The sequence below is a fragment of the Schistocerca gregaria genome, chromosome 9 (genome assembly GCF_023897955.1).
Source record: "Schistocerca gregaria isolate iqSchGreg1 chromosome 9, iqSchGreg1.2, whole genome shotgun sequence".
NCBI classification, from domain to species: domain Eukaryota; kingdom Metazoa; phylum Arthropoda; class Insecta; order Orthoptera; family Acrididae; genus Schistocerca; species Schistocerca gregaria.
The window spans coordinates 183,247,710-183,267,645 of record NC_064928.1 but is presented as its reverse complement, the minus strand read 5'-3'; the positions used below and the strand labels follow the sequence as shown (position 1 = coordinate 183,267,645).

The 19,936-nt window shown below is 38.5% G+C and overlaps 1 protein-coding gene across 8 annotated transcripts in view; it reads right to left on the bottom strand.

The window, feature by feature from the left end:
• LOC126291762 (YLP motif-containing protein 1-like) overlaps positions 1–19,936 on the bottom strand; it is a 362,461-nt gene that overhangs the window by 183,734 nt on the left and 158,791 nt on the right. For all 8 annotated transcript variants that reach the window (XR_007551862.1, XR_007551863.1, XR_007551864.1 and 5 more), the window contains exon 12: positions 15,839–16,182. Coding sequence is in view for 5 of the 8 variants with exons in the window: in XM_049985443.1 (XP_049841400.1) it covers positions 15,839–16,182 (344 nt within the window). In the remaining 3 variants the exon portion in view is untranslated. The remainder of the gene's footprint in view (positions 1–15,838; positions 16,183–19,936) is intronic.

The following is a 19,936-nucleotide window of genomic DNA, read 5'->3' as shown; positions in this document are numbered from 1 at the left end:
CACTTTCATTTCAGGAGTCAGCATCCAGGGTACCCATCCTGCACAGATCTTCCGATAGCCAAGCAAAGTAATAATGTGACCCACACATTCTTGTGAAATGCCGATTGTGCTTACAATTTCTCTCTGAGTGACACAACAACCATTCTATATAAATCTGTCAACATTTTGCTTGTGAAACTCGGTGGATGCTGTCACAGGACGTCCAACTCTTTGTTTGTCAAGCGGGTCAGATGTTCCCGCCTCGACATCTTTAAAGATACTCGCCGAATGATGCACAGTACTCACATCAACAGAGGTCCCAAGTTGGTCTGGCACACAGATTCAATCTGGCAGGAAGTTTCAAAAAGCTGTCTGTCACTGCATTTCTTTCTTGCTTTAGAAACAGCTCCTTGAGACACAGAACAACATACCCGCTGACTGGTCGCTTCTTTGCATGCGTGTCCTCTTTTTCAAAATATGGGAAAGCATTACCTGAATGGATTTATGGCATGATAGTATAAGTCAATTTTGCTCATTTTGAGAAACTGAACAAGAAACATCAGGAAAGTCTAATATAAGTATGTATAGGGATGTTGAGTCTAATAAGGGGCAGTATTAATACTGGAGCATAAATTAAGTGTTGTAATTTTACTCTGCATTAACAATACCTGAGCACAATATGTGTATATTAACATAACTGTATATAAAATACATGAATTTCAGTTTAAATTAACACAAAAATACACCTCAATAATTTTTGTCCTCAAAAGTTTCAGAGGGTGAAAAAACACATGGTGAACATGAGGGACGTGTAGTAACAAGTCTTAACATGTCCATTTCTTTCAAATTACTGATGGGTCATATTTCACCATATACTGGTTCCTGTTTTATACTGTTGAACTGAACTGGATGCCCCTTCTTTCCTTTTTTATGTCCAAGATGAAAAACTCCATATCAACATTCTAAGTTGTCTTGTAACATATCTTTGTAGGTTCAGATCTTCTATACTGCAACCACTGAAGTTTATAGCCGAGATAATGGATGTTTTAATTATTTAGTTCTGGTGTTCACTCCTGCCTTCTCCAAAGCTGTTGTCGATACACATTCTTCTCGCTGAATCTGTATTACTGTAAATAGCTTCTTTTCTTTGAGACTGGGTAATGATTTTATACCAGTCTGCCAGTGTGTAGGTAGTTTTTTCTTTAGCTTGGAGTGAGTTCCACACACCTAAAATCAGTATTGTTTGGCAGTTATAAGTGCCTCCTTACCATAAAAATATGGTCAAGAACATCCACTTGAAGTTGAAGATCTGTCACAAGTTTCAAATAGGAAAGTGCCATTTTAAAATTCCTATTTTGTCCAGCGCAGGAATCACTGTACATTATTATGTATTTTACTGTACTAGCCACTTCGTTTGTGTGTTTCACTACGCTGATGAAACATCTAGTGATCCCCTTGAAGTAGTTTTTTCCCATATGTACATAGAAACAGTCAGTCCTGAGGTCAAGACAGCCAAGAAATGACGATATAAACTGCATTTATAATATGCTACTGAACATGTTAACTTCGAAAATGCCCAGCAGAAACATCTTTGAAGTTGGATTTTGGCAATTCCTTATGCAGTTTCACCTAATTTCATGCAGGTTTGGCTCTCCTTAAATGTAATTCATGTTGCACCTCTAATTGTTTTTTGTTTTACCTTCAACAACTGATATCCGCATATGGTAAACATCACATGTTGCGCACATATCTCTTCTTGACATATTGAAAACCTTCCTATACAAAACGTCTGGCACTGTTTTAATGTCATCTTCAAAACATTTTTATTTCAAAATTGTACATAACTCCGATGTTCAATTCAGGACTCAAGCAATGTCTATCTGGTTTTTCTGAACGAAAATAACCTGACATGATATGGAAAACTTTTAATGTGGGAATGAATATGACTAACTGTATCTTTTGGAGCTTTAGTGGAAGGTTTAGGATGACCTCTTAAATCACTATTAAAGTCTTCTCTCTCATTTACCTTCTATTCAAATTGAGTCTGATCTGATTAGTCCACATAGGTAGCCATTTTCAGAGTTAACATACTGGAGCCTAATGAGTCGGCAATCCAGTTAATACCAGGATCCTGAGTAAATTTGCTACAATTTTTTAATAAATTTACTAATCCACTTACCTTCCATCCTTCCTCTTTATGAATATGTATACATGTAGCGCAAAAAAACATACAGGGATTCGCAAATACTATTCTAAAGATACTGTTTTTCAGCATTTTTATTTTTCCCCGAAGTCGACAAAATTTTCGTAAGTCGTAGGGAATGGTAGGTTATTGATTTAAAATCACTTGTCAGCAGGAAATATTAAATGCTTCATTTATGAGTAAAGTATTTTGTTGCAAAATGGTTTTTTCTCACTTTTACAAATTATACAACTTCCCTTTGGTATGAAGTCTTTCAAAACACTCAGGAACACAAAGGCCTGTGTCACATGGCCTACAATAGTATCTGGTCTCTTTCCTCACTACCTTTCCTACAGCTTTCCCTTGTTCCTAACAGATCTTACATCTTCTAGCTGGGTTTGTTTTCTTTTCTATTGGTGGCAGTTTCTCAGGAAAATAAACTGCTATGAGTCTGTCTGCACTTGCAACTCCAGATGCGGAATGTGTGTCTTTATTTAGTTCGGCGGCTCCTTTTTAAACCAACTGTTTTGCTAATTTACAGATAAGATCAGCTAATGCACACTGTTTTGATATTTTGATATTGTGAATAATGTTAGCATTCACAACTGCCATCACAGAAATATGGAAGAAAACCTTTTCCCACCATTTTACAGTCTTTTGCTGTAAGGGATGGTTAACTCATCAGCTGATCTTCTCTGTCAACACCTGCTTTAGACAAGTTGTAGTCTAGCACAACATCTGGCTTTACTAACAACATATCCACTCCTGGATTCTACACCATGACATGCGAAGCAATCATCTTATGGTGTGTTGACAACATGTGCACATCACCTTGTCCTTTCATTTCAAGCAGAAAAGGTGTCCTTTGCGACGAAATGTCATTTCTTCTTTCTTTGGTTTTTGATTTATTAGTTCTCTAGGCAAATCTATCCTGTTCTTCATCACAGTTCCAACTCCCCATGTATTTCTTTCCCATAGTTCTTCAAGGGCTGCAGGACCTGTATAAAATCTGTCCATGTATATCATATGTCCTTTTTCCAAGTAAGAGGAACATAGCCTCAGCAGCAGGGATTTGACAAATTTGTCAACATTTCCTTTTCCTCCAATATAAACTTCAACATTGCACATGTAACCTGTTTGAGCATCATTTACAACAAACAGTTTTATTCCATATTTCTCTGGCTTGTCTTAAACACGGAATCCAATTCTTCCCCAAAAATGGCATATTGCTTCATCCACAGACAGATTTCGTGATGGATAAAAGACTTTTCTGCATCATTCTGTGAAAAAGCCCCAAACAGGTATTATTTTATGCAGAGGGTCATGGCCTGGTTGTTGTTGAGGTATCCATAGCACCTTATTGTTCACATGCAGCATTCTGAACACGGCAAAAAATCTGTCTTGTACCATTAGGTGGGAAGCAAATGATGAAGCAAGCACAGGGTCTTCAGACCAATAATCCCTAAGTCTAGGCTTTTTTACAACACACACATGCAAAATGATTGGAAAAAATTGATATACTTCATTATCCTCACTGCTCTCCATTTCTTCCAATAAGATTTTGGTTTGCTTCTGTTCTAACGGTGAAGTTCAGAAATAGTATCTGTAGCATACATATTTGTCTCTGACTTTACTTTTAGAAACATGCTGTGATCAAAACATTGCAACAAACAGTCTAGTTCTGTTGATAATGTATCAACAGGAACCCGACTTCCACTCGTTTCTTCAAACAGAGGTAACTCAGGGAGTGCATCAAAATGATACCATGCATTATGAAGGGCATGCTGTTGAACTGAATGACAAATCTGACTAATATAAACTTGTGCATTAGCTTCTTCTTACGCACTACCACCTTTTTTATCAGCAGAACAGGTTTCGCTCTCCAGCTCATGTGAATCATCATCGTCTTCTGAAAAATCGCCTATGTCCAAAAGATCGTCTAGTTCAGAGCCACTGTTCAAGAGTTCTTCTATCTCTAAGTCTGACAAGCGATGGCTGTTAGCAATATTCACTATTTATTTGTTTTTTATACACGGGAAGGATGTACAAAATAGCACAACACACCAGCCGACAAAGAACAAAACAACCTTCAACAATATTCTGAGCGCATGTGCAGCTCACATAACACTGGTACCATTTACGAGAGGCTGGCGTGTGCTAGCCACTAACACTGCACTTACAACAAGCCAAACTCTTAGTCTCACTGCTTACAAACATAAAACATGTATTCAAATCACAAATAAACAATTTGGAAGTGAAGAACATATGACATACGTCCGTTGGATTTTATGGTTAAAAGTTAGTGAACGCATCTAATACATCTGTCAGCTTCAATTTGTTAAAACAGACCCTTTTCCAAAAGCAATCAAAAATTCCTTCATTTATTTTTGGATCACACTGTAGTCTACAGTGGAAAATATTTTAGCAGGAACTGTTTTATCTTTTCTGGTACTGTACGCTTCACCTCAGTTCGTTTTTAGTTTCATCTCCTGTCTTCTACCTTCTGTCTGTAATTTTCTTCCTCAGGACTGTTGTTGCTTACGTTCTTCATCACACTCACTTCCAGATGGATAATACTCTAAAAGTAGAATCTGAGAGTTCTCCCTCTTCAGTCATGATTTCTCTAAACTTTTCTGAATTATTCATATTACCGTAAACATAAGCTCATACAAACACCAGTAACACCTGCCAAATAATGAAGCTAATGGTTTAGACAACAATAACATAATATAAAACTTGTCTTAAAACAATCTAGACAATGTAATCATACAAAACATACATGAAAACAATTTAGACCCTATTATAATACAGAACTTGCACAAATACAGTTTTAAAACCATTAAAATAAAGCAAACATTTCCACAAAATAAAATAATAATAATAATAATAACAATAATAATAATAACAAGAACAACAACAATAATAAAGAAAGGAAAACTTCCCGACTGAAAAGAAAATCTAATTTTGTTTCATGGAATTTAGGTGCACGTCAGACTTACTTCACCTTGTCATCATACAAGCCATTCCACAGCAGAACTTGTGTTACCATCTGTGATGCCATTGTGCGTACAAAGACAAACATCACTATGCCATCCAAAAGAGTGCAGTTTCTATAAGATAACATGGTTCTTAACTCATTTTCATCAAAATATTACACAATCCCCTTAATATACATACTTTGTCGCTACATTAGCAACCACAATTTAAGAATCTTCTGGGTTTTCTTGGCCTGAATTTTATGAACCTGTGTCTTGTTTTGCTTGGTAATAGTTGCTGATCTGTGGTTATATTTTCTCCAGGACAGTAAGAACAAATAGTTGTCCTTTAATTCTCCCCACATTCCAGATAGGAGAGAAAATTTGTTGGCTGGCAGGCTTTCAGTTCTGATTGATTTTTCATCGAAAAGGAGAAACTGAGAAGCTCTTGAAATCTGTTCTTTGGTATAATGTATACCTTTTGTACCAACGTGAGCATATTCTCATTCTGGTTCCTCAAGTAAAATAATTGTTTTTTAGTATTTTCAAGCATTTCACTCTGTGTATTTCTTCATGAGACATGTTGTATGTTAACCGGGGACCTAGAAACGACATCCCCACCGCAGCTGCAGTGGTCCACAACCCCACGACGACTGCTGCAGTCCACTTCAACCCTCTGCCGCCCCATACTGAACCCAGGGTTATTGTGTGGTTCTGCAACCAGTGGACCTCACAGGGAACATCTCACACCAGACGAGTGTAGCCCCTATGTTTGCATGGTAGACTAATGGTGGTGTACGCGTACTGGAGAACTTGTTTGCACAGCACTCGCCGACATAGTGTAGCTGAGGCAGAATAAGGGGAACCAGCCTATATTCGCTGAGACAGATGTAAAACCACCTAAAAACCATCCACAGACTGGCCGGCTCACCAGACCTCGATAAACATCCGCCGGGCGGATTTGTGCCAGGGACCAGGCACTCCTTCTCACTCCGGAACGCCGTGCATTAAGACTGGTCGGCTAACCGGGAGGGCTTCATGATACATAGAACTGCTTAGTCAAAAATAAGACAGAAAGATCCGTGGTCAGAGTCATCTACTCTCCTTTAAAACATTACTAGTGAAGCTGCCTCCAGAAGGTGAAAAACTGGCAATTTTCTACTCATTGCAGAGGCATTCAACTGGGCCTGCAGTGATGGATGAGGTGAGAACTGGTGTAGATGAGTATCAGAAACCAGCTCCACTAATCTTTTCTCATTCATACCATCTTCATCCCCAGCTGTCTCTGGTACAAAATTGTTATCTGCATCAGTGAAGTCAATTTCCAACCCTACATCATAATTCTGTAAAAGACACATTTCTTTTTCATGAAGTCCATACTGACAAGACATTCAAAACTGTCTTTCATGGGCAAAGAATGGCCCTGCCCTGAATGGCAGGATGTAAACTTCAGCAGACTGGAACATTCACATGCCAAGATACAACAATGAGCAGAAATAACTCTGCACATTTGCTGATTATTACCGCATCATTGTTGGAGTGCTTAAATGTACAGACAAGAAAAATCACAGCGGTGTAAAACTGACTCCTTCTGCTAGGTATGCCTAATGAAATGACCATAAAAAAATAAATATTTTGTAAATTCTAATACATCATTGTAGAGAAGAGAAGAAATTTGCAGAAGTCATATGACTTCATGGATGAAGTAAAGAAAACTAAGTATGAGATTGAAGAAAAAAGTAGGGCAGGAAATCATATTGACCCCTTTCACCATTCTAGTGTCAAACAACGCTAATTATGTTGTGGAAGTATACTGTTTCACACTACTTTATCAACTATGTTGAAATCCAGTTTCCATGTTTCCTGCTTGATATTTGTTCAAACGAGCAGTACCAACTATCTTGCATACCACTTTCATGTCCATTTCATTTCTTTGACACTGTGTCACCAATATCGCTACCTACCTGCTTCAAGGTACTTTACCAAACTCCATTACTATTTTATCATCATCATTGTCATCATTATTGTTATGAGGTAACACCAAATTATGTCTCTCAGCTTTCAGTCAACTGGGCTCACTTACTTAATGTAGTACATGTGTTTAACATCTCCACACTGACAAGTTTTGTAGTTATTTCTGGTCTATGACAAGTAATTATGTAATCTGATTAATGTCTTTATGATCAGTTTTGATATGTCTCACCATTAACTGTTATGTTCAATGATAAAACAGCTGCAGTTGTTGGCCAGGTATCATTTAAGAAACAAATGTATTCCACAGCATTACTAGGCATGTCAATGCCTTTCTTTGGTTTCGATTTTCTACTGATGAAAGTTCTCTCTCTCTCTCTCTCTCTCTCTCTCTCTCTCTCTCTCTCTCTCTCTCTCACACACACACACACACACACACACACACACACAAAGGGTATAAACAACAACAGTTTACATTATATCACAGTAATGTAGATGAAGTCCTGAGTCCTGGCAAATAAATTGATGTAGGACGCTTACAGTCTATTAAACCTGTAGACAGCATTAAAATGGCTACAAGAGCCACCTATGCTACAACATAAGCATGCCTCAAAAGGTTTAGGGTAAACTCATCCTCGAATATTAAAAACCTGTAATTCCAGTGGATGATTGTTACATCTCACATCAGGCACCTCCCCAGGGGGCGGATAGGTGGAAGCTTCCCAGATATAGGTGCTACTAGTGAAATGAAATACCCAGGGTGGCCCAAATATTAACACAGGCCTAAACCTATTAGTATCTATTCTGGTATCAAGCTGCAAATGGTCAGCATCTGTTTACCAAGCTGATGCAGTTGTTATAAATGTTTGTTGACCTCAACGATCAATTCTTTAACAGTTGTGATCACCAACAGAGATCACCACAACCACTGTCAACCTGAACAAAATCATGATGGAGCAACAGGAAAGATACATAACACTGCAGGCCCCAGTAAATAAACTGGGCTTTCCTGGTCATTGGGTTCTGGGGGATGAGAAATATGATTAAAAGGAGAGAAGATTTGGAGCTTCTTATAACCTCTTCACGAACATCAAACTGGCACACTCAACATAAAACAGAGGTCAAACTAGGCAAACTAAGACAGCTCATGGACATACAGAAAAAAATTCACATAAAAACCCTCACATTACAAGACCCAACACTTATACTCAGAAAATACAGGAAATGAAAAAGGAAAACCTGCAGTCAGAAAGACAATACCTACGTTTGGCACGGACTTTGTCGTACACGAATCAGTCCTAGGCAACATCCTATATTTCTTTCCAATATCAGACATAATTTCCAAAATACCAATATCAGACATAATTTCCAAAATAATCTTCAAATCAAGAAATAAAAGATACACAACCATCAATGCATATGCACCAACAAACAATCACACCAGAAGGAAACTGCAAGAAGTCTAAGACATGGAAGACACAACAAACAAAATACCAGGAAGACATGTTGAAACTATATTAGAAGACTTCAATGAACAACTAGGCAAAGAGATGACATACAAGCAAATTATAGCCCAATATGCAGCACACAAACAAGAATGGGGAACATGTCATACATCAACATCAGAATTGTAACTTAAAAAATTGTGTTAACACAGTTTCAAAAGCCGAGACGAAAGTTCACAACATGAGAAAAAGCCCAAAAACATACAAGTAGAATTCCAAATAGATCAGATAACAATACCAAACAAAAATACAGGAGAAATTCTGAATGTGAGAACAAGCAAAGGATTCTTTGAGTTCAATCATTTCTTGTTGCAAGTAAGGATTAGTCCAATCCCAAAAAACAGATAGATAATACAGAACAAAATTAAAAGACAACAGCCAGAATATTTGAAGGCAAGCAAAGTCAAAATTACTGAAGAAATTAAAATACCACAGAAAATTCGATACACCTCATAAAGGCAATTCAGAAGGCAATGCATTGGAATCAACCTCCCAGGAAAGACAAACACAGATTTTGGAATGCAACTAGTGATCAGGACACTGAACAAACAATCCAGAAATGGAATTAGTTTAGCAGTAAAAGTACAACAGAAATATAACAGAATTTCCCCCATGTCCAGAAACAATCCTCACAAGATAATTAGAAGGGCATATGATAAAAGCAGAGTAAATGAAATCGAAGAATACTTTCAAAGAGAAATAACATGAGAAATTTCTACAGAGAAAATATAAATGGTTATCAACTTCCACAGAGGCAGAGAAGATTATAGAACAACAGTAGAGTCCCTGTAGAAGATGGCATTATTGCCAAGATCTGGAAACTCAAAGATGAAAAAATCAGAAACAAAATTCTCTTAGAAATATGGATTACAGAAAAAATTCCACAGCAATGGAAATGCATCTTCATTCATCCACTTCACAAAAAGAGCAACAAAGTACTCCTGAAGACCAGACAGATAAACAACACTGTAGTTGCATCAATAGACAGGCACACACTCTTTGACACAATAGAAGAAAATCGAAGAGGCAGAAAAATTTGGGCATTGATAAAACAGACACACACACACACACACACACACACACACACACACACACACACACACACACACACACAAAATAAAATTTACATGAGAAATCTCTGAACCATTCAAGATACATACAGAGATCAGACAAGGAAATGGTCTCTTACCACTTTTATTTTTGTTATGGATCCAGTACAGGTTACAGACTTGTCGGTTTTTACAACTTCTCTCTCACTTACTGATTATGAGGGAACAACTTTCTTGTTAGCTGTATTGTTTTAACAATTTGAAGTTGATTATTTCTTCATTTCATTTCACACCTGGGATTTTACACAGTTAAAGAATGTCTGTGTTTGTTCATATTTATGTCTGAGTATTCTGGTCCTCTTATAATTACAATAATCAACAAGACATTAATCCATGTATTTCATTATTATATGCATTTCTCATATTTAGGGTAGTTTAGTGCTGGATTTAGAATGTTCACTATTTTTTAAGTTTACAAGATGCTGTCCTCTATACATGGCCCTAATATATATTTCGAATGTTACATTAATACCCATTTTTGTGTGTTGTGGTCATCATGTTTATACACTAATGAAGCATAAGGCCAATTCTCTTAATACACTGTTGGAAAAAAAAATTAATACACCCTTTTCGAGATTTCCAATTCACTCAATATTTATTGCTGCAACAGTGCATCTGGAGTACATGAAATGATTACATATACAGATCAACAGCACAAGCAGTTCTGAGATATCAAGTATCGACCCCACACTGAAACACCCATATCAGTATGTCTCTACAGGCAGGAATGCAGGCACAGACTCTGGCAAACACTAGATTGTACATATGGAGAATACTGTGTGTGGGATACGTTTTGCCATGCCTTCTCAACCTGTTCACATAGTTCTGAAAGAGTTGTTGGTTGTGAAGCCGCACGAGTCAATTCTCGTCCAATCATAACTTACACATGCCCATTGGAGACAGGTCTGAGGATCATGGTTGCCAGGGAAATTGCTTCATGTCTTGCAGATAACACCAAGTTTCACGAGCAGAGAGAGAGAGAGAGAGAGAGAGAGAGAGAGAGAGAGAGAGAGAGAGAGAGAGAGAGAGAGAGAGAGAGAGAGAGGGGGGGGGGGGGGGAAGAGAGAGAGAGAGAGAGAGAGAGAGAGAGAGAGAGTTTTATCCTGTTGGAACAACACATCATCTTCCTGCTGCAAGAACAGCAAAAGAATGGGTCTAACAACATTCAGCATGTACTGAGTGCCACTTAGCATCCCTCCAGAGATATCAAAGGTGAACGAGAGTTATACCTTATTGCACCTCAGACGTAACGCCCGGAGTGGGGCCAGTGTGAGAGATATGCGCTCTACGAGACAAGAGCTCACCAGGTCTATGCAGTATGCACAAATGACCATCACTTGCGAGCAGGCAGAATCTGCTTTCATTGCAGAAGACCACTATCCCACCTTCCAAAGTGATCCTCTGATGGCACCAGTTGAGCCAAGCACGTCCGTACGGTGGTGTGAGATAAAGACAGGCTAGAGGTTTGTGTGCCTGTAGTCCCACTGCTAATAACGGTTTTGCAACAGTTCGTGTTGAAACATCCGGGCTCACAAGCCATTTCATCTGTCCTGTGGTAGCTGTATGATCTACCACTGCTGCTCTTACAGCATCCACTTACATATCATGGCATGAAGTTCGCAGTCATATGTACCTGACATATGATCCTCTCACTTCAATTATGGGACTATTGTTTCAATTACGTAAGTATTGTTGCACCACAAATTTGGTTTATGTGTTTGTTATTTTTAACCATTTGGTTCCACTGTTATGTGGAATTCAATTTTATTTTGTCATTGCATACATTATAACTCTCACTGCCACTATTCTCCATGTTTTTAGTCTATCACAGATGTTTGGTTAAGATATTCTGTCCTTTGCTTTTCTAATGATGTGAAAGTTATTTGTTACATTGGTTGTGTATTACAAGTGTACTATCTTTGATGTTACTTGGCAAATGTGGAACTTTGTGAGTATTACGTTCATTTCATTCTCCTAAGGTACATTGTCTATTTGACTTGAAGCACTGTGAAATGCATTTGTTAGTATTTCATGTACAGGTTATGATAGTCTGGTTGGCTTCATTGTAACAACGTAGATGTATCAACTTATAACGAAAATGGAAGATGTTTTTAAATGATCTGTTTTACCTTGTAAGTGTACATACATAATTTTAGACCCATCTTTTTGTTGAGTTATGTCATTTTTGTATATATTGTATTTTATGATCGAAGGGGTAGATAATATGTAGGTTAAATGTAACAGCTGATGGTTAAAAATGCATTGTCTATAGGGATTAACAGCTGTTGGTTCTCACCTGATAAAAAATTAAAACTTCAGAGATTCTGTTCCTATCAAGTTAAATTTGAGGTTCCCATCTTTCATACTTGTCTTTTAACGAAGCACGTATTCAGCATCATCCCAGTCACCTGCTGCAGTGAGCTCGGCACCAACGAAGAGAAGTGTGCACAACATTTCATCAAGCACAGGGACTCCCATTCCTCCACATTTGCTCTTCCAGACTTGTAAATACTTCCACCACATAGATTTTAAATAGCGTCAGTGCTATAGCACAACATTCGCATAGCCCTTCTGCAAGGGGATACACTGGCAACGCTAAATTTCCTACTTTGACTGCACATTCACAGACTGTGTAGAACTGTTTAACTGGTTTTATGTAAACAGTTGACACACCCCTATTGTTTATACTTGTCCACAGATTGTTTTGTGGTACCATAACATAGGCCCTCTGGAATTCTCTTCTCTGTTTTTCCATTTGGTACAGTCTACCAATCTAGTCTATCATAAACCTTTTCTACAATAAAGAAAGTTGCACATTTTCTACTTTATCCCAGTTCTTCTCCATAAAATCATTATTCAATGCTACTGCCTTAAGTTTTCCTGTTCCTCACCCAAATTCTAGCAAGCCTTTTTCAAAACATTAGAAAATATTTGGCAATTTAACAATGGAAAGGATCATGACCTTTGTGTAATTGTTCTTCTTCTTCCTCTTCCTACCTTCCTAGGCTGAAGACTTTCCTTCTGCACTCCTCAGTCTACCCTGAGGTTGCCAATCCATACTTTCTTTGGATGGCAAACATTTATTTTACCAGCTGGTGATTTATTTCTTACAATTTTCGCAATCTTTCTTTCATCCTGTCTGTGTGTTCCTTCCATTCCTGCTTTCACTAACCTAACCACTCATTAATGGAGTCCACTTTACAGCCTTTTTCTAACGGTCTCTCTCTCTCTCTCTCTCCCTCTCTCTCTCTCTCTCTCTCTCTCTCTCTCTCTCTCTCTCTGTGTGTGTGTGTGTGTGTGTGTGTGTGTGTGTGTGTGTGTGTGTGTGTGTGTGTGTGTGTGTGCGCGCGCGCGTGTGCGTCTGAGTGTCCGTGAGTTGCCAGTAATCCTCTGTGAAATTTTCATTTCCATGGTTTCCAAAAGTTTTTGATGTCTCAGGTCTTATCTCAGCTATGTATGTCATAACTGGTGTCATTCCTGTTTTGTATATTGTTGCCTTTGCATCTTGTCCTATATGTTTGTTTTTCCAAATAGTATATTCAAACAATGAAAAATTCAGGTTGTAATATCAACTATTTGTTGTTTTTTGAAATAGTATCACTTAAACCCTCCCCCCCCTCCCTCTCCCCCCACTTCATTTGTTTTTGCTACTTGTTCTCTAACTGCCTTTTTGAGATGTCCACTGCTGGATGGTTCAATGCCAAGATATTTAAATATCATTACCCATTAAATAACTTTTCCATCCGCTTCCAGTAAGCATCTAATTGGTTCCACAGATGTGGTCATAGATTTGATTTGTCGAGGGGATATGAATACATTTGGGTTTTTGGGTGCCATGTTACATGTAAGTAAGAGTTTCTACAGGTTTTTTTCACTGTCTGCTACGTCAACTGCATCAGCATAACAAATGGTTTTTATTTCTTTGTCCCCATTCTATAGCTATCACCAGCCAATACCTACTTTATCAACTTGTCCGTGACTATATTAAAAAGTAGTGGGCTCAAAGAGCCAGCTTATCTAATGCCATTATTAACATCTATGCAGCTACTTAACCTGGAACCAGTTTTCACCTGGGTGTATTTGTTGGAATAAATGCCTTAAATTGTTTTTATTATGCTGGAAGGAAACCCCCAATTATAGAGTAGGTTCACTACATCTGTTAATTGAATCTTATCAAAAGCCTTCTGTAAATCAATCAAACTTTGATAAGCTGCTTTGTTGTATTCAGTGGACTACTCTACATTCTGTCTAAGAATGGGTTTAAGGCCTGAACTCAGTAGATTTATACCTCTTACTTATATATGAGAATTGTAGAACTACTTCTAAGTTCATTTGGAATTTTATTACCAGATATCGTAACTAATTTGGCGGATTGTTCAGTTAAGAGAGATGCTCCATATTTCAGTAATTCATTGGAACATATCTTCCCTTGAAGATTCCCTATCTTTTAACAGACTTAAGAGCTACTTCCACATTTGCATGCAAAACAGTAACATCATCGTTAACTTGTATACTGATCTCTCTCCGTTTTCTGGTAATTTTTTACCTTTATACAACTCTGTTAACCCATGGTCCCTCATTTGTGTCATTCATTTTCAAAATTTCACTTAATTATTTCCTCTAATGTTGTAAAATTCTCCAAACTTGTTTCTGCAGCCAGTGAAAGTTATAATCTAAATTACTAGAAAAGATTTCCCAGTTTTCCTGTTTAAGACTATTCCATTGCGATTTTGTCTCATTACGAGTTCTCCTGTAATCTTCATAGGAATCTTGTCTTTTTAATGCTTTATATTTCAATTTTTTCCCTCTTCACAGAACCAAAATGTTTCCCTCTCTTGCTTTGTGGATCATATATCTAATGTTTCTTGAGCTGCTGCTTCATTACTTTGACTTTCTTCCAATCCTGATCTCCGTTAACCTCTGCACTAATGGGTTTCTCTTTTATTTCTCTACTAATTGTTTCTGATATACAATTTTTGTAGATTAATTATACAGTGGCTATATTAAATTTTTCTTCTTTAAAGATTGGTTCTTTAGCAATCTTGTTCCTTCCTACATGCAGTCTGTTTTTTGCCATGAGTAGGTTGTTAGCACTTCCTATGTTAGCAGAGTTTGAAGTTCTAACATCTAGCACTGACTGTCTTGTTTGTAACAACGTAATCTACTGCATATTTATGGTGTCTTGTGTTCTGAAAAGTGTATTTATACTACTGTTTGTAGTCGCAGAATATATTATTTATTCTCAGTTCATTGCTTGAGAATTAGATGATCATTATCTCACAATTCATTGGAAGATATCAGGCTTAAAACTTCTTGTAACTGCCCACAGAAAGCTTCTCTCTCTGTTCTAGATTTACAACCCTCTAGGCTGTAAATGGAGATTATGTTTAACTCATGGTTTCAGTTTTAGTAAACCATTAATTCAGACAACAAGATCTTTATGTAATTCTTCAGGCTTTCCCGGCGATCTAGTGACATCTTGTGTTGTCGGGTGTTCTGCCAGATATCAGCGTCGTACTTGCAAGTACGATGCTGATATCCAGCAGAACACCCGACAATCCAAGATGTAACAAGATCTTTGTATTTCTTGTAGATAAGTAGCCCTACTCCTCCTTTAGCTCTTGTCTCCTTCTCAACTCCACTTTAAATGAGTAAATACTGGTCATATTCCTTCTGCCCCTTGCCTTTCCCTTTTGTGTCTTGGATACTACATACTGAGATTGTAATTATTAAACACAATAGTTAGAACATATGGCTGTCAAAATTGTTTGTTGTAAGTGCAATTTTGATCATTTGTCATTTTCAAGCAAATACCGTAAATGAAAATGTGCATGCACACACATGCATACAAGTACAGCCACTATTCTGCACTTCATGAGATGAAATCATCACGTTTAACAGCGGATACAGTCTTTTTCTGTCTCTCTGGCAACATTCCAAAAATTCCCTCAAATGTATCGACAGTGCTAAGTTCCTATAGTATAAACAATTGTTACTTCTTTACATGGTGATCACTCAAGTTTTCATAATTTCTATCAGTAGTGGTCATCCACAAGACAAGAACAATCTATGAAGTACTTTCTGTCACCGATTAGATATTCAGAAGACATCTCTTACCTTTGCTTGGGGGCCCGGTCGCAGGGCGGTGGCCGTAGTCGACGACTGTGGCCGGCTCCAGGTGGTCAATGGCAGGGGCCTCAGATGCCCAACCCCCTGCACGTCCTGGGGGATGGGAAGTGTCAGGAGCCCAACCGCCCCCACGTCCAGAGGGGTGTGGGGCATCAGGTGCCCACCCACCTGCGCGTCCAGGGGGTTGGGTGGCATCAGGTGCCCACCCACCTCCACGTCCAGCGGGGCCTCGAGGCGCGTAAGCGTCTCTCTCGGAAGTGTACCTGTCGGGACCATCTGACCACTCGCTGTATTCAGTCCCATCTGCACCCCAGGGTGAGGGAGAATTGAACCTGAGAGCCAAAATATTGCACTGTATATGTATACATTTCAAAAAAAAGTCTAGAAGCAACTTGAAACTGACACTTCATGCTGATAAATGTGTTCAGTTATTGCAATTATCAGTGAACTTCCTCATATCACCTAGTCCAGAACAGTACAGCACTATACATTTCAGTTTATGATCCACATCTCACAGCATCACAAGAATTTCACGATGCCATTAAAAGATTCCTGGAGATACTATATCAGCAATTGTTTTCTTCTTGTCTTTAACAGGAGTCACATACAAAGAATATTCTAGGTCAATAGTTACAGAGTGCTTTAGCACAGTAGATACATATTTGGGGAGAATTAGAAGAAAATTCTGACACGGCATCCTGATTTGCTCTTTTTTCCTTTTCCCCCTTTTTTTCAGTGACATTCCATCATTTCAAGCAAGGTGTTCTTACATGCCCCCGTCACGGAGAGCTCCTTCATGCACCTGTGCCCGATAGATACAAACCCTAGCGGCATTAATGTCGATAAGACAATTATGTTTCAGAATGTCAAAACTTTTTACTGATCTAAAATTAATTAGAATGAGTGTTCTAAACTCCTAGATCCACTTTGCTACCCATTACTGAATTAGAAACCTCTCATAAGTAGGTGCACTCAAGTAACTCTTCTATAGTCTGCTCTAGATATTAAATTCTCTGAAAGAGACAAACACATTGTACAGCAGACTGAGTGTCACTGCTTCTTGGGACCCCTTCCCGTAACATACTGAATTCATGAACAAAATGAAATAATTGCACACATTTAAGAAAAGCACATTCATATAATAGTATAAAAGCATTCATGAAATATAGAAGTCTTGCACAAATGAAGCATTTTTCACAACACAACATGTAAGTAATTACACAGAAGACTTATGTCTATCAATGAGTAGTATGGGCATATTATCCCATGCAACAACTTCACAAAAAGTGTTCTGTCCTCAAAAATATTTTTACAGAAGGTGTCCATTTTCAAGTCGGTCATAAAAGGATCTTTCACAGAAAAACATAGAACTGTAAAAAAAAGGGCCAGGGAGGAATCATTGTACTACACTTGCAATCTCTCTACTCCACTTATTTTTTTCACCTCTCATATGTATGGCAAGTTCTTTTCGACTAATGGTCACACTCCACAATGAATTTTCACTATACGGATAAGTGTGCGCCAATTTGAAACTTTCTGTCAAATTAAAACTACGTGTTTGACCAGAACTCTAACATGATACCTTTGACTTTTGCATGCAACAATCTACCTACTGAGCTATCCTAGCACAATTCACAACCTACCCTCACAGTTTTGCTTCCACAAATAAAGTCTCTTCCTCATTGTACACACAGCTGTAGAGAGAAAATTCTTTCTGGAAGCAACACCTTATGCTATAGTTAATCTGTTTCTCCATACTAACCTAAATTATGGCAGCGCTAGCAAAACGCAAAACGAGGATAATGGAATGTAGTCGTATGAAGTCGGGTGATGCTGAGGGAATTAGATTAGGAAATGAGACACTTAAAGTAGTAAATGAGTTTTGCTATTTGGGGAGCAAAATAACTGATGATGGTCGAAGTAGAGAGGATACAAAATGTAGACTGGCAATGGCAAGGAAATCGTTTCTGAAGAAGAGAAATTTGTTAACATGGAGTATAGATTTTAGTGTCAGGAAGTCATTTTTGAAAGTATTTGTATGGAGTGTAGCCATGTATGGAAGTGAAACATGGACGATAAATAGTTTGGACAAGAATAGAATAGAAGCTTTCGAAATGTGGTGCTACAGAAGAATGCTTAAGATTAGATAGGTAGATCACATAACTACCAAGGAGGTATTGAATAGAATTGGGGAGAAGAGGAGTTTGTGGCACAACTTGACTAGAAGAAGGGGTCGGTTGGTAGGACATGTTCTGAGGCATCAAGGGATCACCAATTTAGTATTGGAGGGCAGCGTGGAGGGTAAAAATCGTAGAGGGAGACCAAGAGATGAATACACTAAGCAGATTTAGAAGGATGTAGGCTGCGGTAGATACTGGGAGATGAAGAAGCTTGCATGGGATAGAGTAGCATGGAGAGCTGCATCAAACTAGTCCCAGGACTGAAGACCACAACAACAACAGTCCTGCACAGCAAGCAAGAGAACTTTGAGAAGTTTGGAAAGTAGAAGAGAGGAAGTAAAATCACACTGGTGGATCAAGAGCCATGCTCGGATGTCTCTGCCAAAAGAGCACTTCCCCATGACGGTTGAGTCTCAGTCTGGGACACCATTTTTATCTGGTAGGAAGTTTTAATGTTCTTCCTGCCTGCCCCCATTCTCATTATGTCTTCTACATCTGTATTCTGCAAACCACCATGAGTGCATGGCAGAGGATACCAGTAATTAGGGCTTCGTTTCATTCCATTCACATTTGGAGAGTGGGAGGGATGATTGACTGAATTACTCTAATCGTATCCTCACAATCCCTAAGTGAATGATATATGGGAAGTTGCAGTATATGCCTAGAGTCATCACTGAAAGCTGGCTCTTATACGTTATTAATAGACTTCCTCAGGATGTTTTACATTTATCTTCACAGTCTTCCAGTTTTTTCCTCTTTAGTATCTCTGTGATACTCTCCCACTGATTAAACAAATCTGTGAACATTCAAGCTGCACTTCTCTGTATATGTTGAATATCTCCTGCTAGTCCTATTTGGTACGGGTCCCATACACACGAGTGATTTGTAAGCAATATCCTTTTCAGACTGAAGTCTAGTATCTGCTATACTCACGACTGAGCCTATGTTGGTCATTCCAGTTCACATCCCTTGAAAGTGTTACACTCAGGTATTGTATGAGATGGTCGATGATGATGATGATTGGTTTGTGGGGCACTCAACTGCACGGTTATCAGCACCCACACAAATTCGCAACCTTTGCTCTGTCCAATCCCACCACTTTCATGAATGATGATGAAATGATGAGGACAACACAAACACCCAGTCACCTTGAGGCAGGGGAAAATCCCTGACCCCACCAGGAATCGAACCCGGGACCCCGTGCCAGGGAAGGGAGGGTTTGGGGTTGGGTTGTTTGGGGGAGGAGACCAGACAGCAAGGTAATCGGTCTCATCGGATCGAGGAAGGACGGAGGACGTCAGCCGTGCTCTTTCAAAGGAACCATCCCAGCATTTGCCTGGAGCGATTTAGGGAAATCACGGAAAAACTAAATCAGGATGGCCAGACATGGGATTGAACTGCCGTCCTCCCGAATGCGAGTCCAATGTGCTAGCCACTGCACTCGGGAAGGGAGAAAGCGACCACAAGATGAGTTGGTTGATTCCACGAACTCACTGATACTAGAGTCATAGGATAATATCTTTTTTTCATTTTGTGAAGTGCACAAATTGCATTTCTGAACATTTACAGAAGTTTCCAACCTCTGCACTACTTTGAAAACTTATAAAAAGACCTGAATGAATATTATACAGCTTCTTACAGATTATAAGTTATTCATTATTGATAACTGCATCATCTGCAAAAATTCTGAGCTTACTATTAATATTGTCTGTGTAGTCATTAATATACAATATAAACAGCGAGGCTCCCAACACACTTCTCTCAGACATATCTTAAGTTACTTCTACATCTGACAATGACTAACCATCCAGGATAACATGCGTCGTCCCTACCAAAAAGTCCTCACCCATTCACAAATTTCACTCTATATCCCATATGATCCTACTTTTGACATGGCCATAAAACA